The 25,485-nt window shown below is 44.6% G+C and overlaps 1 protein-coding gene across 2 annotated transcripts in view; it reads right to left on the bottom strand.

The window, feature by feature from the left end:
- CREB3L2 (cAMP responsive element binding protein 3 like 2) overlaps nucleotides 1–25,485 on the bottom strand; it is a 140,856-nt gene that overhangs the window by 7,348 nt on the left and 108,023 nt on the right. For both annotated transcript variants that reach the window (XM_003929746.4, XM_010340364.3), the window contains exons 6-11: nucleotides 25,177–25,323; nucleotides 23,242–23,300; nucleotides 20,627–20,695; nucleotides 3,515–3,614; nucleotides 3,099–3,225; nucleotides 369–585 (exon numbers count right to left, since the gene is read on the bottom strand). In XM_003929746.4, the coding sequence (XP_003929795.1) occupies nucleotides 369–585; nucleotides 3,099–3,225; nucleotides 3,515–3,614; nucleotides 20,627–20,695; nucleotides 23,242–23,300; nucleotides 25,177–25,323 (719 nt within the window). The remainder of the gene's footprint in view (nucleotides 1–368; nucleotides 586–3,098; nucleotides 3,226–3,514; nucleotides 3,615–20,626; nucleotides 20,696–23,241; nucleotides 23,301–25,176; nucleotides 25,324–25,485) is intronic.

The raw sequence follows: 25,485 nt of genomic DNA, 5'->3' as shown, positions 1-25,485 counted from the left end.
CTGTATTTACACAGCAAATACATTGTGGTAACCTGGGCTCTGCATTCACTCGTGTGGGTTGGGAGGGATGATGGAGACGGTGGGGGAAGGGATTCAAGCCCTTTCCCACTTCTTGGGGCCACTATGCCAGCTCCCCACTGAGGCAGTAGACATAGAGGAGCTCAGGCTGGGCTGTTTCCCCATCTCTGTCCAGGGCAGATGTTGGCCAGCAACAGAGTCTCTGCAGCCCTAGGTCCTGGAGATAGGTTCTGAGAGAGCTGAGGGACTGAGCCAGGCCTATGGAGAGTCTCAACCTCACATTCCAGGTTGCTGACTCATAATCCGCCATCAAGCACTGGAGGAGTTGGATCCGTGTTTCTGTGACTCACAGGTGCTGCTGCAGCTCCAAGAGCACTGACTTCTCCAGGCTGGTCTCATTCGAGATAATGAAATGGGGAAGATCCACATCTGGCCTGGACTCCAGCCCTGACACCCTGAGCAGGGAGGAACCTCTATCCCAGCCCCCCAGCTCGCCAGCCGAGCCAGGGCTGGACGGCTCCTCTGGGGGAGAATGCTCCTCGTAGATCAGCAGGTTCCTGGATCTCACTGAGGACAGAGCAGAATAACAAGGTGTTAGCAAAAGACCACAGGGGTCCAACACATCCCCTCACTCCAGGTGCTCAGGGCTGGTGGCAGCTAACAATCTGTGTGTTCTTATTGCCCAGAACTGTGGGTACCAACAGGATTTGGTGTTCTATAAAGACTTCAGGGCTTTAGAGTTTGTGCATTGAAAAATTATACCAATTACACAGTGATGGAAGAACAACAGAGAAGCAAATAAACACAAGGCAAACTACTACCCCCACTGCTTTGAAAATACAAAACTCCCCTCCTTACCACCCATAACCATCTAGGGAAAAGGACTTCTGGAGAATGGGAGTGGAATACTTGGAGATGTCCAGACCCAGCTAAAAGAAGCAGCATCCCCAGTGAGTAGGTCTTGCGGGGAGATGAGATACGGGGCATTTCATTTAGAAACTGGAGAGGAGACACAAAGTCAACGCCATAAATCAAAGGACAGAGACAACCTCCTTTGTTAGATGCTAGATGGCTCTGTAGCAATTTTCCATGACATAGAAACTATGCTTCCAAATAAATTTAGAGAGATAGTCCCTTGGGGGGAAAAATTCCCAAGAGACCACTGAAATTATTTAATTGGAATACTGGCACTTCTGTCATACCTGGCAGAGATACAGCTGCCTGGTGAAGACCACAGATGTTTCAAAATGGCAAAATTGTCCCTATCCTAAATCCAGAACAGTAGTCCTCCTTTATCTATGGGGCATATATTTCAAGACCCCCAGTGGATGGCTGAAACCAAATACAGAACTGAACCCTATATATATGGTATGAATACCATATATATAAGGGTTATATATGGTATCCATAGGGTTATATATACTATACATAACCATATATATATAAAACCTAAGGGTTATAAATACCATGTATACCCTTATATACTATATATAATCATATATATATATACCCTTATATACCATATATAACCTTATATATAATGTATATAAGAGTATATATATGGTACAGGTTTTATATACCATAAGAGTTCTATATAACCTAAGGGTTATATATACCACATATATACCTTTATATACCATATATATGATTATATATATACCACATATATGATTATATATATGGTACATAAGGGTATATATGTAACCATATATATGATTATATATGGTATATAAGGGGTATATATGTATAGGAAAAATCATATAGAGTTTATATATGGGTATACAGCATATAGGTTATATGCTTTTTCTTATGCATATGTACCTATGATAAAGTTTGATTTAGAAATTAGGCCAGTAAGCAATTAACAACAAAAACTAATAATAAAATAGAACAATTATAACCATATCTTCTAATGAAAGTTACATGAATGTGTCCTCTTCTCTCAAAATTTCTTAGTGTGGTATACTCAGCTATTTTCAGATAACTGCAGGTATTTTTACTGGCTGCAGGTAATGTTTCTTATTGTAGTGTATTCAGCTATTTTAAGCTAACTGCAGGTATTTTCATTGGCTGCAGGTAGCATTTCTTATTGTAGTACATTCAGCTATTTTAAGGTAACTGAAGCTATGTTCATTGGCTGCAGGTAACTGAATGCTTAGAAGGCAAAACCTGGCAGGGCGGAGTGGCTCACACCTGTAATCCCAGCACTTTGGGGGCCCAAGGCAAGCAGATCACCTAGGCTAGGAGTTCGAGACCAGCCTTGTCCAACATGGTGAAACTCCGTCTGTACTAAAAATACAAAATTTAGCTGGGCATGACGGTGAATGCCAGCTACTCGGGAGGCTAAAGGAGCATCTGGGAGTTAGACGTTGCAGTGAGCCAAGATTGCACCACTGCACTCCAGCCAGGGCGACAGAACAAGATTTCATCTCAAAAAAATAAAAATAAATAAATACATAAAGAATGCAAAACTTGATAAGGGGGACTACTGTACTGCCTAACCCCATGCTTGTTCTTATTGTTGTATGTGTGAATTTGTGTGTGTATTCTTTACTCATCGTCCCTTTATTTCTAGATGAGAAAAACCATATACTTCTTATCTGACACCTGAGTGCCCAAATCTCTGATTTTGGGGCATAAGGTTTTGTTAAGACAGGCTGATTCTTTAATTTCACTTTGTAAATCCTTACCATGGTCTCATACAATTCCACTCAGTGGAGGCAGAAACACGGAAGCTCTCTTAAAATGTCACAGAAAGTGACATACTCTTCCCATCATCTACTTCCCTCTTCCTTATCAGAACTCAAAAATCAGATGTCAGCACTGATCAGGGAACCCAGTCTAGAACAGCAGTTTGCAAACTGTGCTCTTTCAAGCTCTAGAGAATTCCCAGTGATGCTTCAGCCCAGTGGATGAGGGGCCCCAAGAGAACCCCCACTTGCCTCTTCAAAGGGAGAAGCTCCACTTTTACCACTTTTTAAACATTGGACTTTCACAGAAGATTCCTTTTGGAAGGCTGAGAAACCCAGCTCTAGAGAAATAAAACAAGACCCTGCCCAAGCTGCCGCATGCCATCTTACCCACGGAGGCTGTGTAGGGCTCTTGCAGGGAATGCTGGCTAGGCAGAGCCATCTTGGTGGCAGAAGGATAGGGCCCGTAGCCCTGAAAGAAGCTGCCGAATGCAACGGCAAAGCACAGCACAACAACCTGTGGGTGGGGAGAGAGAACATGAGGGGCTGCAGACTTCAGGCTCTGGACAGCACAGCTTTATAAGCTTGGAGAGCCAGGGACACAGACTCTCCTCTTCAGGCCAGTGGACTGCACTCACGAGTCACATCCACATCACAGGAGTGCCGTACAAAGGAAGAGCCTCGGAGTGGAGTTCCTCCACGTGCTTTCTCTAATTGCACAGCACTTGGCCGTGGCAAGTGGAGGGAGATGGGAGACAGGGGCCAGGTCGGTGTTGGTCATCGTGCTGCCCTGCTGGGAAGCTCACCATGAGGCAGGTGCCAGTCTGAGTGCCAGCTAACTTGCAGGTTCGAGAAACCTTGCCCATCACCAAAGTCTGAAGCTTCTGGAGTTGCTGAAGGAGAGTCCTGCCAACGATAACAACAGCCGTGAGGGGAGTCGGACAGAGAAGAGATGCTTTTTGATGTCCCCCTGTGACCCAGGAAGGTCGCCGTGCGTTTGTGCCTGCATTTCAGCGAGCCCCAAGGGACAGTTTCCTCTGGAAGAAGATACCAACATCAGTACCTTCTAGCACTGTTGACACAGAGCTCACTGGGGCTCAGAATCAGCCTTCACACACTCGAAGGTCCTGTCCTTGCACTGCCCTGAGTTAGAGGTAACTGCCTCCACATTACCCCTGATAGGCTACGGCTTGTTTGTCAGTGATTGAGAACAAAGAAAAAGAACACTCTGATCAAATGGTGGCAAAAGTCTAAATGTCTGTGTCTCCCCGAAATTCCTACGCTGAAACCCAGTCCCCTATGTGATGGTATTAGGATGTAGCACCTTTGGGAGATGATTAAGTCATCAATGGAGTATTCATTGATTTGTGCCCTTACAAGGAGCTGAAAAGACTAGAGGCGCTTTCTAGGAACCAGAAGGCAGACCCTCTCCCGATACTGAATCTCCCAACACTACTGTCTTGGACTTCCCAGCCTCCAGAACTGTCAGAAATCAATTTCTGTTGTTTATTAGACGACCTCGTTTATGACATTTTGTTATAGCAACCTGCACAGACTCAGAAAATGCTGATTAAAAGAAGAACTCATTTAACCAAGAGATGAGAAACACGGATTAAAACATAAAAAGGGACAAAGACAAAGAGAAGAAAAAGACCAGCAGAGAACAGCAGGAGGAGTGGCCAGAGGTGGGGGCTGTGATTAGAAATGGCAACACGGAGCAAACAGGCATTCAGAGGCAGGTTGGAAGAGAGAGAGAGGAGAGGAAAAACAAGAACGGGGCTGTTGAGGGCAGACAGGCAAACAGCCACCTTCAGCTCAAGCCTATAGTTTAAAGGCTCACAGCACCTCCAGAGTCAGAAACGAAGCCAACATATGAAACAACAAAGATTCCTGCTCAACTGGACCCTCATGCCCAGAGCCAGGGATCTTCAAAACCATCCTTGAAACCGACTCTAGCCTTTCTCCAGGAAAAACACAAGAGAGCAAGAGCAACAAAAAAAAAAAAAAAAAAAAAAAAAAAAAAAAAAGGAGTTGCTTTATCCCTAAAATTGGACAACTGTGCCTCTCCTTAAAAGGCAAAGTTTGAGGGATAAGAACAGTCTTATACACTCTGCTCTGTGTGACATCAGCACACAGAAAGAGCAGATGGTAAAATTCTTTGCAAATTCTGAACACTGCAAGGCATGGAAAAAGATCCGACAACACACCCTCCTGAGTTAGAGCACCCGCAATGAGCTTCATGTGAGTGGGTAAAGAGTTGAAGCTCCTCTTTAACCCCACCCCCACAGCCAGTGCACATGGCAAAGTGGGAAGATTTTATGAGCAGATGCTTTCTCTTGGGTCTCAAGGATTTTCAGAAAATGCATGCTGTGATGTAACAATGCTAGAGAGCCACATAAGTTCACTGGAAAACATCATCAAATCATTTGTTTACAGAACATTCTGGGATTTCACAGATTACTTGCTTCTCATCACAGTGTACCCCCTGAATAGCGTTCAGGTGTTAGAAGGACAAGCAGATTTTTCCTCGGCTTGCAACTTCGCCCCCAGCTAGTACCAATGAAACAAGTTCTCCCAATTTAAGCAAATTAAGGACAGGTTGGTCATAAGAATGGTTTTGCTTTCAGGAGTTTAAACGGCTAGGAGTGGTGGGTGAATTGGAGCAGCCCTCAGCACATGGAGTAGAAGCTTTCTGAACTCAAAACTCCTTTGCGGCCAGGTACGGTGGCTCACACCTGTAATCCTAGCACTTTGGGAGGCCGAGGCGGGTGGATCATGAGGTCAGGAGTTTGAGACCAACCTGGCCAAAATAGTGAAACCCATCTCTACTAAAAATACAAAATATTAGCTGGGTGTGGCGGGGGGGGGGGGGCGCCAGTAATTCCCCAGCTACTTGGGAGGCGGAGGCAGGAGAATCGCTTGAACCTAAGAGGCGGAGGTTGCAGCGAGCTGAAATCATGCCATTGCACTGCAGCCCAGGCGACAGTGCAAGACTCCATCTCAAACAAACAAAAAACTCCTATGTGATTCCATCTACATGACATTTTCCCCAGGTATAGTGATTTAAATTTAAGCAACACAAAATCATTCATTCCATTAGTTAATATCACTAATTTAAGTTCTTTTTAATGTGAATATCTTTTTTGTACATTTTTGTTTGTTTCTGGTTATATATGATTGCATGTAGTTTAGACCTGGTTTGTATTTAAATGTATTTCAGGTACCATTTTCTTTTCTTTTACTGTTTTTGGAGATAAAGTCTTGCTCTGTCGCACAGGCTGGAGTGCAGTGGTGCAATCACAGCTCACTGCAGCCTCAACCTCCTGGGCTCAAGCAATCCTCCTGCCTCAGCCTCTTGAGTAGCTGGGAATACAGGCCTGAGTCATCATGCCCAGCTAAGTTTTCACCTCATTTTATTTTTTTGTTTTTTGTAGAGACAGGGTCTCTCACTTGGTTGCCCAGCTGGTCTAGAACTTCTGAGCTCAAACGATCCTCTCACCTCTGCCTCCCAAAGTGCTACAATTACATGCATGAGCTACTGCACCCAGCACTATTTTCTTTAAAAGCATTTTGTATGCTTACTTGATGCTGAGAAACACTCGACAGCATGATTACTTTAAATTCTACTTAGAGGAAGTTTGCAGCTCAATGGTTCTATGATGCAGCAGCTTTCCTTCCTCATCAAACTTTTTCTCTGTTCTCCCAGGACTTCCCCAGAAAACTCCCAACCCACAGCTGCCTTTTCCTTCTACACAGCCACTTCCTGAGTGTGCATTCATTCTCACGCCGAGATTTCGCTGGCCACAGCATATATTTGACTGTCCACCACCTGTAATGCCAGCCCCAAAGCCCTTGATGGGTTCTCCCTGCTGATTATTTCTTGGAAGTCCCAGGGCAAATTTACACGTAAGCCCACAGATAAGACCACACAGCACAAACCCTTTCCTCTTACTGCCAGCTACTCTCCACGGTAGGAGACTGGGTCTCTCCTGTCTGCTAAGCTATGAAAAGCAACCTCCTGCTCCCTTGGCCTGCTGAAGAGCTACTTCTTGAAGTGATGTAGTTTAGAGCTGGTTTATATTTAAACGTATTCAGGTGCCATTTTCTCTTCTTCTTTTTTTTTTTTTTTTTTCTTTTTTTCAGAGACAAAGTCTTGCTCTGTTGCACAGGCTAGGGTGCAGTGGTGTCATCACAGCTCACTGCAGCCTCAACCTCCTGGGCTCCATCAATCCTCTTGCCTCAGCCTCCTGAGTAGCTGGAAATACAGGTGTGAGACATCACGCCCAGCTAAGGTTTTTAATTTTATAGAGATGGAGTCTCTCACTTTGTTGCCCAGCTGGTCTGGAACTTCTGAGCTCAAACAATTCTCTCACCTCTGCCTCCCAAAGTGCTGGAATTATGGGTATGAGCCACTTTTGCTGGGCACCTCAGTTTTCCACTGGCACTCCTGCTGCCTATAAGCTGGTGGCCTCAAGGTGCTGAAGTTTCACTACACTCTGGGCGTGGGTGGGTAACATTTCTCCACCCAGGCTTCAGTCAGACAGTACCTTTCCAGCTGGTACCAAAGCATGTTACTTTTGCTCCAGAGTCTTCAGCTGTTTTGAAAGGGAAATGACCACTTCCATTTTTTTCCCCATAATCCCTATTGACCTGCAGCCAGCCCACACTTCCTTCCCTGCCCATCGCCTACCCTTTGCCTAGTCCTGAGAGCATGAATAGCTTTTAAAAAATTCCGCATAATACTTGGAATCAGTCCTCCCTTCCCATTTCTGGTTGAGATCTCTGGGCCCGGTGCCCGCTTCCCTAGGATGAATCGTCTCCTAGAAGGCTCCCCAGTGCCTCCTGAAAACAGACTCTCAGCAGGCCAGATATACCTCAAGCCCACTGACAGCATATCTTAGGCTCAAACTGGAATCCCACTTTCCCCAGTTGCAGGTGTAAAGTGCTACGGCTTTGGAAGAAGGACCACTTAAGAATGGCTGGAGAAGGCAGGGAAGGCCTCGTGTTTCCTAACTGCACAGCATTTCACTTGGCATTCATGGACACATCCTTTCCAAACTCAAGACGATTATATTCTGAATCCACTGCAAATGAAAATGGTTGTTTAATAGTCCCTGATTTCTAACAGTTTATAATCTAACTCTTTAAGATGAGCAAACATGTAGTTTAAAATACATATTTTTAGTTGGAAATGTTGGTGGCAAGCGCAACAGTGACTAATAACGTGCTGTTTGCCATTGCTCCTCCTGCTGGCGCCGGAGAAAGTAAACGGAGCTGATGGTGAAAATGACAACACAAGCAAGGCCTCAGCCATCAGCACACCGAGGCCTTTCACCAGGGGGAAGTGGATTCGCTCAGTCATCCTCCAAATCCAGACTTCTATGATCCAATACAGTTTGGGGAATCCATGCACGTCCATCCAACAGAAACACTTCTTTCATCATAAAAAAGGAACATGAACAATAATAGAGTATTGAATGCCTGCTACTTGAGTTGCAGCAACTACATACACTAAAATACTAAGCAATAATCTCAAAGTCACGTAACTAATAAGTAGAAGATCTGAGATGTAAACCAAAACCCATCTGACCCCATAGCTTCTGTACATTCTAACGTGGCACAGCATGGTGTCCTAATCAATAACCCACTAAAATTAATAATAAAGGATATCTTCATTAAGGCGTTTTTTCTTAACTCCACTGATGTTAATATTATATTGACACCAGCCCAACTGAGAAATATGTTTACCATTAAATAAGAAAACATGACTTTTTTTTTTTTTTTTTTGACATGGAGTTTTGCTCTTGTTGCCCAGGCTGGAGTGCAATGGCGGGATCTTGGCTCACTGCAACTTCCACCTCCCGGGTTCAAGTGATTCTCCTGCCTCAGTCACCCAAGTAGCTGGGATTACACAGGCATGTGCCACCATGCCCAGATTAATTTTGTATTTTTAGTAGAGACAGGGTTTCTCCATGTTGGTCAGGCTGGTCTTGAACTCCCGACCTCAGGTGATCCACCTGCCTCAGCCTCCCAAAGTGCTGGGATTATAGGTGTGAGCCACCATGCGCAGTCAAAATATGAAAATATTACTATCTTTTTTTGGTAAAAAATTTCCGTCGTTATTAATTTTATTCACAAAAATTTCCTTCAGTGTATTAACTATATTATTTTACAACATTCTTTGATTAAATTAATTTAAAGCTATTTTACGGAAATTCTTTGGAGCTATGTTCCTTTTTTTTTTAATTGCATTTTAGGTTTTGGGGTACATGTGAAGAAGATGCGAGATTGTTGCATAGGTACACACACGGCAGTGTGATTTGCTGCCTTCCTCCCCTTCACCTATATCTGGCATTTCTCCCCATGCTGTCTCTCCCCAACTTCCCCCCTCTGCTGTTCCTCCCCTATTTCCCCCCAACAGACCCCTCCCATAAGCTCCCCTCCCTGTGTCCATGTGTTCTCATTGTTCAACGCCCATTTATGAGTGAAAACGTGATGTTTGATTTTCTGTTTCTGTGTCAGTTTGCTGAGACTGATGGTTTCCAGGTTCATCCATGTCCCTACAAAGGACACGAACTCATCATTTTTGATGGCTGCATAATATTCCATGGTGTATATGTGCCACATTTTCCCTGTTCAGTCTATCATCGATGGGCATTTGGGTTGGTTCCAGGTCTTTGCTATTGTAAACAGTGCTGCAATGAACATTCGTGTGCATGTGTCCTTACAGCAGAACGATTTATAATCATTTGGAAATATACCCAGTAATGGGATTGCTGGGTCAAATGGAATTTCTATTTGAAAATATTACTATTAAAAGAGACTAAGCCACAGACGGAAGAGCCACAATAAAACCAATTCCAATAGCAAGGAGATGCAAACTAACAAAATTTCAGAAACAATGACACAAATAAAAACATCAGGGCAAATAAATATTGTGTGGCATTTTCTCTGGGTACACTAAAGACAAAATGCAGATAATAGATAAAAGAATCAAGGGTACTCCTTGCCTAGTTAAGGTGACAGGAAGTCAAGGCTGGGCTTTATTTAGAAAAATGGAAAATCTAAAACCTGCCCCTCTGTCAAAAACCGAAAAAGCCAGTAAGATGGCTTTAGAATTGCTAAGCTGATGCATATCTATCAGAACAGGAGGACTGGCTCTAAAGGCAGAGACACCTGAGTTTCAATCAGAGGCTGACTGCTATGTGCCTTTAATCAAGTTAGGTTCCGAGCTTACGCAGCTACTCAGATGAATTCCCTTGACCACTTCAGCTAACGGAGTAACAAGAGAATATCCCGTCCCAGGGTACCTCTGGGTTTCCTGAAGCAAATACATCTTTGAAGAGTGCTTGCTGTCTCTTTTCACTGATGACAGATGAGGCCAGCCCCTTTCATGGGAAAGCCTGTGACCTCATAACTGGTATGTTGGTTTGAGATGATGTGGCACTTTCTCTGATGTCACTGAGACAGATGTTACTGCCTGCAGCAGTGGGAGCCTGGATGACAGCCCCCACCCTACTTGCATTAAGGGCTGGGTGGAGAAAAGGCAGGCAGCAGAGGAAACAGAAAAGTTATTTTTAAACTACAGCTATAAAAAGTCACCCACAGGACAGATCCAACAGTGCCTTCGAAGCGCGGTGAAGCGCGGTATAAACTTCCTCTTTATTATTGTATTTTAAATCATCAGTGATCCTGGTTAATTATGGCCTTAATGAAGTCTTGGGCTTCCGGGAACAAGATCTTAATTTAGAGAAAGGAATACTCTTAGCAGACGTTTATCTGGGCCAACAGATTTTTCACAACTTGTTAAATTGGAGTGTCCAACACTTGATTGAAAATGCGGATTTTGTCCTGTGGTGAGATGTAAAAATAAACTCAGTGGCTATCCTCATGCAGTTCCTTGCAAAAGAACAGTCGAAAGCAGCTGCCAGGCTTGCCCAAAATAAACCATCACCCTGTATCTTGGGAGGCACATCAAAGGAAACTGGGCAAAACACTCAGAAGCATCCAAGAGTAGGAGACACAATCTTACAATAACTGGGAAATGCATCAACAGCCTCATGTTTTCTTTGTATTTGGCTTAATTTTGCTTTTTGTGTGTGTTTCCTTATTTATGAAAGAAAGAATGAGAACAGTCATACAGTTATTGAATGTTAGACTTTGCACATTCAGGAACAGTTTCCCACTGGAGTCAGAAACCAGGACCAAAAAAAAAAAAAAGTGGTACTTGCTGTGTTGGGAACTTCAAGTTAGGCCCTCTCTGTAGACATACTTTCATCAAATCTTGTAACAAATCTCAGAAATGGAACTCTCTGGGATATGGTATGTGCAGGTGCATGTATGGATATGTACACATATGTATGTATGTGAACTATTTATTCCTTGGGTAAATCAGCCTCCTTGAGAGATGAAGGAATTTTTCACAGCCTTAGGGAAGTACCTAGAGCAGTAATTTCCAAACTTCAAATCATAAACCATTAATGGGTTTGTGAAATCAATTGGGTTGTGACGGGTGTATGTTTTTAATGAAATGTTTTTATGGAATCAAACAGAATACACAATATTGAGGGCATTGTTTGCAGGAAAGAACTATTAATTTGTGAGGCATTCATATTAGTTAGGTGGATGACGTATACGTACATGTTCATGTGATATGTCGGGTGTGCCATTTATACTGCATAAAATGTAAAATAATTGTACGATCAAAAGCCTGAGTGTCACTTATCTAGTGCACACTCATGCACGCATGCGCATGTGCATGAGCGCACACACACACACACACACACACACACACACACACACCACAAAACTTAGCTAGGCACAGTGGCTCATGCCTGTAATCCCAGCACTTTGGGAAGCGAGGTGAGCAGATCACTTGAGGTCAGGAGTTCAAGACCAGCCTGGCCAACATGGCAAAACCCCGTCTCTACTAAAATACAAATATTAGCCAGATGTGCTGGCGTGTGCCTGTAGTCTCAGCTACCTGGGAAGCTGAGGCACAAGAATCACTTGAACCTGGAAGGTGGAGGTTGCAGTGAGCCACGATCACGCCACTGCACTCCAGCCTGGGTAACAAAGCGAGATTCCATGTCAGAAAAACAAAATTCAAGTGAAGATCAGATGGCCTCATGATGGAAGAGCTGAGCATCCATGTCTTTTTAAGGCAAAATCCCACCTGAATCCCTTCCTGGCCCGCCTGAGTCATCTAGAGTTAGTGCCTGGGAGGTTCTGAGGTGAGGAGGGGTGTCCTATAGCTGAAACCTCTACCTCAAAGTCCTGAGGTGGAGGGCAGGGGAGGTGGTGGGATACAATGTCAATAATTACAAGTTCTACAGATTTCATAAGGATATTTAAGGAAAATCATGAACAATCTCAAACACACTAAAACACTAAGTATGTCATACACAAAAGATAACCATATCAGCTCAAACTCCTAAACTTTGAGTCAATATCCATATGTTTACAGCCTTTTGCTTAAGCTTTGGACGTTGTTCATGGGGCTGTGGCCTAAATGAAAAAAAAAAAAAAGCATAGGAATTTTCTCCTTCTTCTTCCTAACTGCTAGTCTACAAGAGGCTTCTTTAGTTTGCAGAAGCCAGAGGGCATTTCTGAAATGCTGTTTTACCTACTGACCCAGGAACAAAACTTGGCCAAGGAACAAAAAATCGGGCTGTGGAATTTTGAACTTTACACTAAATTACACAAAAATGCCTTCTAATCTCTCTGGGGAACTTGGTTTAGTACCCAATAATCCTTTGAAGTTTGAAACACTTTCACGTGAAAAGAACGTTCATACTCTTCACACAACCAGAAGTTAGAGATAATGGAGAAACAAAAAGTGAATTAAACCAAAGTAGAAGGGTACAGTAGAGTAACGTGGGTCACTTATCAGTCCTCATATAGCCTGTCTGTGTGCAGCTGGGGGTGGGTTCAGCCAGTTATTGTCAGTCTAAGAGAGAAGAGATGAACCCACACACAGAAAACCATAATAGTGTGTAGGGAACAAATACACAAAGTGAGTGCAAACAGACACAGCTGTGTGGGTTAAACAAACAGACCAGGAGAGCCAGAATCCAGTCAAAGTCCAGTAGAGTCGGCTGGAAAGACCTTTCACAGGAATCACATAGAGATTTTCAAGAACAGGAAAAGTAGAGTTAGAGAGGAAGGCTATAGCTAAGAGGAAGGTCAAAGAGAAAGACTAAGGAATTCGTACTTCTGATAACAATAGAGATAGATGTCAGGCAAGCATGTCCCTTACTTCTGGGAGGTCTGGGGAAAGTGTACAAATGAAGCCCACATGGCCAGGCGCAGTGGCTCACACCTGTAACCCCAGCACTTTGGGAGGCCAAGGCAGGCAGATCACGAAGTCAGCAGTTCGAGACCAGCCTGGCCAACACGGTGACACCCTGTCTCTACTAAAGATCCAAAAAATTAGCTGGGCATGGTGGTGCACACCTGTAATCCAAGCTACTCAGGAGGCTAAGGCAGGAGAATCGCTTGAACCCGGGAGGTGGAGGTTGCAGTGAGCCCAGATGGCACCACTGTACTCCAGCCTGGGCGAGACTTTGTCTCAAAAAAAAAAAAAAAAAAAAAGAAGCCCACATGTCACACATCTTAAGGTTCCTCCTTGTCTTACTCCAAGCCAAGCAACCCAACACTTGCTCCTTCTGGCTCCTTCTATGGCCAGGTTTGAACTAGAATTCTTGGACTTCCCAGGGCTGCTTGCCAAAATGTGGTAGTAGAAGCGGAATTACCCCAGGCCTCAGCCTGATCCACACCATTGGAGAGAGACAGTCTCTTGGGTCTTCTTGTGTTCTACACATTCTGCTGGGGATGCCAAGATGGAAAGGCTCTCACTGCTCTTTTATGATGGGCCACTCCTCAAGATTATGATGAAGCTGGGAACCTGGACAGATGAGGTAATGTCTCTCTCTGGGCAAGACGCAGGCTTATTGATTGCTTGCTATAAAAGCAGTGGATTCTCCAAGCTCAGAGTTCCTTAGCTGTGACATAATCCCCACTGAGAGCACAGCATCTACCTGGATCTGTCCTGGCACCCAGGGGCAAGGAGAACCAATACATATATGCTGCTGCTCACACTGCCTGCTGAGCAACAAAGTCCTTTGTCTCTGACCCAGGAATCTCATGTCTTCTATAAATAAGCTTAAATTGAATCCCAGACCTGATATATTGTGAAGGATGTCATGCACACACCAGCCCTGGTTCAAACTCCAGATGCAGCTCTCACAAAGAGCTGTCTCTGTCTACCCCATTGGCTTCCGGGGTGCCTGCTGGTCACCAGGTTTGCCCCTCAGAGAACAGATTTGGGGCAGAAGTCCACATAGGCCCTGGAAATGAGCTAAGACCTTTGGACAGGGAATTCCAGGATCCCAGGTACCAGGGTAAGTTCTAGAGGGCTAGGGTGAGAGCTCCAGATGGACGCATCCCCTTGGCCCTGCCAACTATGCTTCCCATGGTGGGGGACATGGCTAAGGAGAGCCAGCACAGGGCCCTCTAAAATAATGGGCCCCAATCAAGGGCCCATGTGTCCGGGTCTAAAGTTGGCTCTTGCTGGGGCAAGGTCCTTGAAGGAGCAAGAGAAACCGAAGTAAGAGCCAGTTCAAAAGTCAAGTGACTGAGTTCTCATCCCCATTCTACCTCTAAACGTTGAGCTGAACTTTAACCCCACTGGGCCTCAGTTTCTCCTTCTGTAAAATGAAGCAAGGAGCAGTTCAATACAATGATATCTAAGGTGTATTTCAAGTCTAAGCTCCTATGATGCTACAAATCCATGTTCAAGGAGAGAAGTTGTAGCTCACAGCCCCAAAGAAGCCTGATAACAAAATAAAGAATAAATGGAGCAAACGGAGACAAAAACACCTCAAACTCAGGGCCGGGCAGTGTATGCACACTACTCGTGCAGAAGAAAACTATACCAGTGGGGAAAAAATGATAAGATTCCTCAGGGACGAGACCAGGCTGGGGCCATCCAGAGAGCTTACAGCTTATAGAGATGCATTCGCCTAGATAAGCTGGAAGAATTCTCCAGCAGCCACACATGGGCACTGCCCAAACACCGGAAAGTGAAACTCTAATTCTTGATGGAGCACAGGAAGAAGGGCCCCCAGGGAAACCATCTCACTCCCACCTTACACGTTTCCTGATAGCATGCAATTAGCGGATCACCTCAGCAAAGGAAGTGTGAGGGTGCTTTCACACGACTTCGGCTCTGTTCTGAGAGGCTCCCAGAGAAAAGCTGAAGAAAGATGAAGAGGACTTCCTCATCTTCCCTCCCGGCCCTGTCCTCTTCCAGTTTCTAGAGCTCAGATAAAAGGTCTTTTCACCTAGAAATCAATAACTGGCTAGGTAGCTGCTGTTGAGTCCAGTACAAAAGAAAAAAACCAGGATTGACTCATAATCTGAGCACAAATTTTCATCTGGATAAATGGGGAAGTCCCCTGTCAGGTAACATATAGGGGTGGTAAAAAGTAAAGAGGTATCATTTTCTTTCATTTGGTCAATGATGAAACAGTTACTCACCTTCTTTGCCATGCTATGCCATATGAAACAATGGCCCCCAAGGCCTCTGCACCCCCCATGTAGGATCTGGTGACCCAGGATCCTGTTCACTTACCAAAATTGTTCTACTTCTGTTGTTTTTTGTAGTTTTGTTTTGGTTTTTGAGACAGAGTCTCACTCTGTCACCAGGCTGGAGTGCAGTGGTGCGACCTCGGCTCAAACTCTGCCTCCTGCTTCAAGTGATTCTCCTGCCTCAGCCTCCCGAGTAGCTGGGACTACAGGCACACGCCACCCTGCCCAGCTAATTTTTGTATTTTTAGTAGAGATGGGGTTTCACCATGTTGGCCAGGACAGTCTCGATATCTTGACCTCATGATCCGCCCACCTCAGCCTCCCAAAGTGCTGGGATTACAGGCGTGAGCCACCACGCCTGGCCAAAGTTGTTCTACTCTGTCCAACTGCCTCTGAAGGATGCTAATATGAGAAGCACCAACAGGAACACACACACAGGTATGCGTTCCTCAGCCCCCCAGCCCTGCACACAGCTCAAACACTGGTCACCTGCACGGGGTGATGGGAGTAAAGGGCCTCAAAGGCTTCCCTTGCCCAGCACCCCAATCACCAGCTCCCCATGGCTGGCTCTAGAGCAGGGCACTGCCAATGCTCACATCATACTCATTTTGGTTAGTGTGGTGTTCTCTGAGTACCACCGAGGCCTTGGCAGGAAACAGAGAGAAAGGGGGAAGAGCAGTTAGAGGAACTCCAGGTCCATTTCCTCTGTTTCAGCGGCAGCAGCCCTGCTTTTCTTTCTTTCCGTCTCAAGCCATAATACATTAAAAGCTACTGGCCTTAAATATTATGACCTGAGGAAGTCCCTGCTACAATTACCTGTGGGAAGATCACAGATTAATCCATTGCCAGCCATTACTACCATAAACGTGTAGTCCACGAGGAGAGGTAGAAGAAATGGAAGGAGCCACTGAGCTCCTGAGATTCAAGGGAAGGAGGCCAAGGAGGGAGGAACATCAACAAACTTGCCCTGCTTTGCAAGTAAAATAAGGCAGACAAAGACAAATACTGTATGATATCACTTACATCTAAAAAAAAATTTAATTCAAGCTCATAGAAACAAAAGAATAGAAAGGTGGTCACCAGGGGCTGGGAGTGGGGGAATTGGTCAAAGAGAACAAACTTTCAGTTATAAGGTAAATACATTCTGAGGATCTACTTACAGCATGGTGACTATAATTAAAAATGCCAAATGATATACTTGAAATGTGATAAGAGAGTAGCTCTTAAGTATGTGCATCAAAAAGAAAAAGAAAACAAGTAATGATGTGAAGTGACAGACGTGTTAATTAGCCTGATTGTGATAATCATTTCACACACATACAGCAAATCGTTACATTGTATACTGTAAAAACATGTAAATTTGTCAGTTATACCTTAATAACGCTGACAATGAAATACATAAACAAACAAAAAAACTTTCCCTGCTTTAACAGGTGGCTAGGCTAGCCCTGGTCACATTCAGTAATATCACCCTGGCAAGGGAAGGCTCGGATTCTAATAGCATGAGCTAGATTATGATTATTATTTGTGATGGAGGCTTGCTCTGTGGCCCAGGCTGGAGTGCAATGGCATGATCTCGGCTCACTGCAACCTCCACCTCCCAGGTTCTAGTGATTCTCCTGCCTCAACTTCTTGAGTAGCTGGGATTACAGGTATCTGCCACCATGCCTGACTAATTTTTTGTATTTTTAGTAGAGAGGGTTTCACCATGTTGGTCAGGCTGGTCTGGAACTCCTGACCTCAGGTAATCCACCCACCTTGGCCTCCCAAAGTATGGGAATTACAGGCATGAGCCACTGCCCAGCCAAGGTAGATTATTTTTAATGGGGAGTCAAAGATCCGGTAAAAATGTATGAGAATATGTCCAGTGTGTTTGGTTCTGTGGAAACAGTTCTTAACAAAGAAGTATGCACAATATAAATACATGCACATAAAATATTCCAAAACATAAAGACACCTCTGAATGAAAGGATTCTAGTTTTTCTTTTTTCTAAATTATTTTTACAAGGGGCACATATTATGTGTGTATCTTCCTGAAGTCTGAAACATATGATAGACAAGTAGAACTGTATCAAACTAAAAAGCTTCTGCACAACAACAAAAACAATTAACAAAATGAAAAGGCAGCCCAGGGACTGGGAGAAAATGTTTGCAAACCATATAAACCATGAGGGGTTAATATTCAAAATATATAAGGAACTCATGCAACTCAATTGCAAAATTTAAAAACCCAATTTTTAAAAATGGGCAAAGGACCTGAATAGACACTCCTCTAAAGAAGACATAAAAATGGCCAGCTGGTATATGAAAAGGTGCTCACTGCCACTGGTCATCAGAGAGACGCATATCAAAACCCCACGTGATATCACATCTGTTAGCACAATCATTATAAAAAAAGACAAGACGTGACAAGGGTTGGCCAGGGTGCAGAGAAAAGGGAACTCTTTTGCACTGTTGGTGGGAATGTAAGTTAATAAACCATTATGAAAAACAGTGTGGAGGCTCCTCAACACATTAAAAATGGAACTACCAGATGACCCAGCAATCCCTCTGCTGGTAGATAGCCAAACACAATGAAATCAGCATCTCCTGGAGTTACCTGCGCACCCATGTTCATTAATGATGAACAGTCTGCTTTAGAAAAATATTCTGCTAATAACTGGAGGAGAAATGACTGAATTCCATAAAGCTACTTTCAAACCACTAATGTATTGATCTCTCTAGCAATATCTATAAATTGTTGAGAACCAAATAACCGATTTTTATGTTCTTTCTGAGGGAAGCATGTAGTGGAAACTCTGAAGACTTCTTACCCAAAACTGAAACCAAACCAAGCAGAGTCTGTAGTGGGCGTAGGACTGTGCTAACGCACACCACAAGGATATCATAAGTACACCGAGACCACGGAAAGCTCTATAGGACAACTGACTCGGTTTTTACTAAATAACAAGCAGAGGCATGAAAGAGAACTTACAGACAAAGAGGTATGTAATGGACACATCAGACAGTTTGAACACATGGACCTTATTTGGATATCTGATTCACACAAGCAAACAAAAATAAAAATGTGGAAGGATGGATCGAAAGAGGGAAGGAGGAAGGAAGGGAGGAAGGGAGGGAGGGAGCAAGGGAGGGAGGGACAGAGAAAGAAAAGAACAGAAAGAAAAGGAAGGAAGAAAGGGAGGGAGGGAGGGAGGGAAGGAAAATAAAGAAAAAAGAGAAAAGAGAAAAGGAAAAGAAAAGGGGAAAGGGGGAAGGGGAAGGGAAGGATCAAACAATCAGCACAGTCAACCAGGAGAGGGGAAGGGAGGGGAGGGGAGGGCAGGGGAGGGGAGGGGAGGGGAGGGCAGGGGAGGGGAGGGGAGGGCAGGGGAGGGGAGGGGAGGGGAGGGGAGGGGAGGGGAGGGGAGGGCAGGGGAGGGGAGGGCAGGGCAGGGGAGGGGAGGGGAGGGGAGGGCAAGGGAGGGGAGGGCAGGGGAGGGCAGGGGAGGGCAGGGGAGGGGAGACCCTTCCCAGGCAAGGTGGCCAGTAGGTCCTTCTCCCTCACTCACCCCCACTTTGCCCCAACACATCCCTGCTGTGCCTCTGCTACCCCCACGTGGCCAAGGGAAGGCCTGACAGCCTGTAGAGGACGAAACTGAACACAAACTCCAAAGTGGTCTTTGACAGATTGCTCTTCCCTTTTTCACCAGTTCCTGGCCAGGATGTGCCCCACCCACCCATGATGAGCATGGGGCTTCTGCGGGAGCGAGTGCCAGGATGGGTGCGGGAACACCTATCTGCTCAGGATGCTAAAGACAAGGATACTGATGCTGTCTGGAGGAGCAGTACCCAAAGAACCAGAGCCACCCCAGGCAATCCCCGCAGGGGAGTGAAAGTGGACATAAAAAAAAGAGCAAGCCCCAGGAGACTAATGGCCAAAGGCAAGCGGCGAAACCAGCTCTCTGGACTCAGGAGACCAAGGGAATGCCACACTAGGCTGGTGGCACTTCCTCCCTTTGGGTGATCTGTCTTACAGAACACTTGCCATGAACTGTTCCTGAGCGCTATCTGAGCACAGGTTCCCCGAAAAGCGGAGGAAATTTCAGTGGGATCCCACAGACAGTAGTTTTAGCTTATGTGTGTATTAGCTGGCTTTTTGAGCTACAAACCATGAAGAATCAGGAAATGGGAATTAAATTCATTTGTTATTATCAAATAATATGCAAAGAGATTTAAACTGATCCCTTAATATTTGCACAATTGTTACTGGGCATTAATGCTGACCCTTAATCTGATTAAATTTTTGTCTACCCAGTAAGTCCATTTTTCTCTGCTGAGTTTGTTGGCTCTCTAACACTCAGGGTGACAGGATTCTCTGACTAAGAAATCATTGTCACAGCACAGGTACGCATCGTGTGAGCACACGAACACATACGTTCTGAATGAAACCCACCAAAATGCCAGTTTCTTAACCTCACCTTCATCCCTTTCTCTTGCATATGACCCAGGCATAAATCTCCACATACTCCTCCCGTATAAAGACTCCAGAGCCAGACTGCCTGGGTTCAAATGCAGCTTTTGCATTTACTGTGTGACCTTGGACCTCAGTTATGTCCTCCATATATTGAGAATAATAATAATGCCACCTCATAGGTTTAAATGAGTTCATAGCTGTAAAGTGCTTAAAACAATGCTTGGCATAGCAAGTACCGGAGGAATTTATCAACTTGGTGCAATTATTATTTTAGATGGGTTTGAAATGCAATCAATTAATAAACTAATTAATTTTTAAAAACTAATTTAAAAACAATGATTTTCTCTTTTTTTAAAACTAATAAGTATCATTTGTTACTAAAACTGGATTCCAATGAAATGGCCAGTGCCTTCTTGTTTATCTCTAAATTTTGATGTCATTTTCAGGAGAATCAGACTTGTTGACCTTATTCTCCTCTAAGCCTCTTTTTTTAACTCCCTGGCAATAGTCCTTGTCATGATCAGCTTCTTCTTCAATCCTATATCATTTAGGAAAAGTAAAGAATATGCATGTATGTGTGCATGTGTGTGTGTGTGTGTGCACATGAGTGTGCACCTATGTGTACTGTGGATGTGAATGTGAGATTATGTGTGCATATGGGTGTGTGTGCATGAGAGTAGCACGTGTGTGCACGTGTGTGTGTAGCAGGAGTGCATGGGTGGAGTTTGGCCATGCTGAGCATCTCAGCACAACTGCGCTTTCACTGTGACCTCCTCCACTTTTCTGCCATCTCTGGTTCTGGATTCTATCCCCTTCCTTCCATACCTTCCATGTTGGCAGTGCTGCTGACTCTCACTCCAGTGACACTTACCTGTTAGTGTTCTCTAGAACCTCTACCTTCTTCCGAAGTTCCAAGTTCTCAGTTGAACAAGACTCCACTCTACAAAGGAAGGAGGAAGAAGAAAATTATTATCCCTAGAGCAAACGCTAAGCCAGGAGCTAGGGTGGAGGGTAGGTGGGGATGAGGAAAAGCAGGGGAGGGGGACCTGCTACTCCATGGAGGTGTGAGAAAGAATGGAAAGATGAAGAGACTTAAAAAAAAAAAAATAGAGGGAGCTGGGGCTGGGTGCGGTGGCTCATGCCTGTAATCCCAGCGCTTTGTGGGGCTGAGGCAGGTAGATCACTTGAGGTTAGCAGCTTGAGACCAACATGGTGAAACCCCATCTCTACTAAAAATGCAAAAATTAGCTGGGCATGGTGGTATATGCCTGGAATCTCAGCTACTCAGGAGGCTGAGGCAGGAGAATCACTTGAACCTGGGGGGCAGAGGTTGCAGTGAGCTGAGATCACGTCACAGCATTCCAGTTTGGGCGACAGAGTGAGACTCCTTCTCAAAAAAAAAAAAAAAAAAAAAGTGCTGGTCTAGGTGGCTCACACCTGTAATCCCAGCATTTTGGGAGGCTGAGGCGGGCAGATCATGAAGTCAGGAGATCGAGACCATCCTGACCAACATGCTGAAACTAAAATACAAAAAATTAGCCGGCCATGGTGGTATGTGCCTGTAATCCCAACAACTCGGGAGGCTGAGGCAGGAGAATCGCTTGAACCTGTGAAGCTGAGATTGCAGTGAACCAAGATCATGCCACTGCACTCCAAGCCTGGGTGACAGATTGAGACTCCTTCTAAAAAAAAACGAGGGAGCTGAGTGACAAGTGCCTGAATAATAATAATGAAAGATGAATAGAGATGGTACAAAATACGAACCTCTTTTAGGGTGTTACAATCTTCTTTCCTGTCACCTCCTCCCTAGTGTGCCCAAGGCCCATCATATTTCTCCCTCTGTTCTACAGTAATCTGGATACTCCCGGCTGCAGTCTTACCAGGACTGATAAGAAGTGAAGAGACAGCAAGGGACAGGGCAAGAGGCAGGACAAGAACCCCGGACAAGGAATCCCGGTGCTGGGGCACACATGCCCAAAAGAGACAATAAAGAGATTTTCATAGAAACATCTTGACCCTGGATGCCCATAGAAAATGGTAGGACAGCATGGGACCACAGTCGTCCCATGGCATTCAGGGGGATTAGTTCCAGAACGCCCCATGGATACCAAAATCTGCAGATGCTCAAGTCCCTGACAGAAAATGGTGTCGTATTTGTATATAACCTTTACATATCCTCCAGTATACATGCATCATCTCCTTGTCACTTATAATACCAAACCCAATGTTAATACTGTGTAAATATGTGTTATCTTGTATTTTTAGTTACATTAACTTTTATTGTTGTAGTCTTTTTTTTTAATTGAGTTGTTTTGTTTTGGTTTTGGTTTCTTGAGACAGAGTCTCATGCTATCATCGAGGCTAGAGTGCAGTGGCACCATCACAGCTCACTGCAGCCTCAACCTCTTGGGCTCAAGTGATTCTCCCCTCTCAGCCTCCTAAATAGCTGGGACCACAGACATGCACCACCAGGCCTGGCTAATTTTTTTAAATTTTTTGTAGAGATGGGGTCTGGCTGTGTTACCCAAGCTTGTCTTGAACTCCTGAGCTCAAGCAATCCTCTCACCTTGGCCTCCCAAAGCACTGGGATTACAAGAGTGAGCCATCACACCCAGACTACTGAGGTTCTTTTCTGAATCTTTTCAACCCATGGTTGGTTGAATCTGAGGATGCTGAAACCCCAGATATGGAGAACTGAGCATACTTAATGCTGTATTACCAGTATTTAAGTCAGGTGATGGAAGCACTAAACTTTCCGTAGTAACTTCTAGAAACAGCCAGGAACCACCAGCCACTCCTTTCCCCAGACCCACATGAAGTTCATTTCTGGGCTTGGGGCCTCATGCCCATTTTAAAAAGATCTGGGTTTGTTCACTGAAAAACGAACTTCTAGGGCTAAGACCAAACTGTCTTTTTCTTAATTCACCTTTTTAAATTCACCTTTCTCTAACAGCCCGCCTGATATTACAGACTTTTCAAAAGAACAAAGATTGCCTTCAAGTGTTTTTCCAAAAATTCACTCACATAGGGCATGAATTAGAGTGGCTGGAAAATAAAGGCTGCCAACCTGATTTCTTTCTTTCTTTCCCTGTGTGCCCTCTCTAGAGCATGAGGGAGTGTAGCCAGAGGGAGCCGAGGAAGTGACTGATCCTTTCAGCTAAAACAGGGCTCCTCCTCCTAGGAGTTCCAGGAACGTGCAGGAATGTTAATACTGGTATTTGTTTAAAAGGAAGTCTCTGAGGACTCGAGATCCTTGGCTGGAAACGGTGTGAGTCAAATGCCTACTAAGATACTTTGACTTCTTTCCTTATTATAGACGTCCCCTCCAAATAACCACTAGGTGGCAGGCAAAATATGGCTGATAAACCACCGGGTTTCCAAGGCAGCCTGAAAGAGGAATTTAACTGCTTCTGCCAGCTTCTTCGCACACTCACATTTCTCTGCGCATACTACCCCATAAACACAACAGCTTGTCAGCAGACTTACTTTTTCTCCAGGCTGTCCATGTATTCTTTCTTCTTTCTCCTACTTTCCTGGGCAGAAATCTGAGAGAGAGGGGTGGGAGGAGCATGATTAATTTCCAGCTCTGTAAGTGAGCCCGTTAAGACGGGAGGTGGTTCGCACAGAAGTCACCGAAGCCCTGCTCACTTCTGCAAGCTGCTTGCCATTTGTTTAAGCTGCTGGTTCATCGACTAGTCACCTATTCTGTCCTCCTGGGTTTCCAGCTGCCAAACTCACACCTATTTTCCTACAAACTAGGCCCCCCATAAAATGGACAGAGTGGCCAGGTGCGGTGGCTCCCGCCTGTAATCCCAACACTTTGGGATACCGAGGTGGGCTGATTGCTTGAGGTCAGGAGTTCCAGACCAGCCTGGCCAACATGGTGAAAACCCATCTAGATTAAAAATGCAAAAAAATTAGCCAGGCATGGTGGCATGTGTCCGTGGTCCCAGCTGCTCGGGAGGCTGAGGTAGAAGAATCTCTCGAACTTGGGAGGCAGAGGTTACAGTGGGCCAAAATCACACCACTGTACTCAAGCCTGGGTGACAGAGTGAGACTGTGTATCAAAAAAAGAAAAAGAAAAAAGAAAAAAAGTGGACACGGAGTGAGGAGCCAGACCAGAACATGTGGCTCACAAGCCATCAGTGTGGTCTCAGATAAATGAGTTGAACTCCTGCACCTCCTGAACTACATCTATAAAATAAGACAGCTCAGGCTTGGTCAGACATCAACTTGCTGCTGGTTCTGCGCACGGATAGAGTGACACTAAGCTTGTCTTCCTTCGCCCTTTGCCCCCTCCCTCCTGATAGGCCTGTGCCTCAGCCATGCCCCTGGTTTTCATTAGTCCTGCTCAGCACTGAGGGGTCTAGGGCTAGGAGATTACTGAGTCCAAACACAGACTGGCAAACTGCAGAAGTTTTGTAATCACAAAACCCTACGAAGAAAAAAAAATTAACCAAGCACTCTCAGTGTATTTGTACTTTATATATATGACACATATATATGCTGTATTATATACATAGATGTATAAAATACATATACATAGGTCTACTAGAGGAAACTATTGTATATATCATAAACCCAAAATTTAAAAGGCTGAGATTGCTGGGCACGGTGGCTCATGCTTGTAATCCTAGCATTTTGGGAGGCCAAGGCAGGTGGATCATTAGGTCAGGAGTTCAAGACCAACCTGGCCAACATAGTGAAACCCTGTCTTTACCAAAAATACAAAAATTAGTCGGGCATGGTGGCGCATGCCTGTAGTTCCAGCTACTTGGGAGACTGAGGCAGGAGAATCACTTGAACTGAGAGGCAGAGGTGGCAGTGAGTCGAAATGGTGCCACTGCACTCTAGCCTGGGTGACAGAGCAAGATTCTGTCTCAGGAAAAATAAAAATAAAAATAAAAATAAAAATAAAAATAAAATAAATAAAAGGCTGAGATTTAAAAAAAAAAAAACCTAAATTGCATTTTTCCTGCAATTTACGTTTATTTTTTTTAAATCTCAGCCTTTTATTTAATTTTTAATAAAACAATTTTATTAGATTTATCAATTAAAATATTTTATATTTATAAATAAAATATTTTATAATATTTAATTTATAAATTAAATCATATTATAATTTCCCTAAGGGGGAAGTTATAATAGCTTCCTCCCGCCCCTGAATGTCTCATCATGGGTACCAATGAAGTAGACACTGATTTGGGAGTCTGCTGGCCTCAGGAGGAATGGGATGGCCTGGAGGAAGGGAGAGGTAAGTGGTGAGGGTGGTCCCCCCAGGGCCTAGAGAAGGGAAGGGCTGGGCTTTGATCTCCACCACAGGATGGGTTAGTGCTGGCCCTTTGGAAGGCAGGGAAGGGCATGCTGACTCGATTCTGCTCATGTCTCTGCTGCAGAAGTGCCTGGATTTGAAGGGCTCACCTTATTCTTGATCTTCCTCCGAATTTTCTTCAGGGCCTTCTCCTCTGATTTTGTCAGGGGCAATTTGGTAGGGATGGGATAGCCCTCAGCAATCAGGGTCCTCTTCTCCTCCTCCGTCAGGACCAGAGGGCCTGATCCCTGCAGTTTCTGTGAAGATCAAGGAGTAAAAAAGGGTCAAAAAAAAAAAGAACTGGGACCACTGAAGAATCACCTCCCAATGGGGTGTTGAGAATCTGTTACAAGGATGCCCTGTCTGCTTTGGGTGACAGATGGGTATTTTGAAGGGCACGGGAAGATGGGGAAGATACT

Source organism: Saimiri boliviensis, chromosome 10, assembly GCF_048565385.1.
Source record: "Saimiri boliviensis isolate mSaiBol1 chromosome 10, mSaiBol1.pri, whole genome shotgun sequence".
NCBI classification, from domain to species: Eukaryota; Metazoa; Chordata; class Mammalia; order Primates; family Cebidae; genus Saimiri; species Saimiri boliviensis.
Note: the sequence above shows the minus strand (reverse complement) of the source record. Positions and strands in the feature narration are given on the sequence as shown.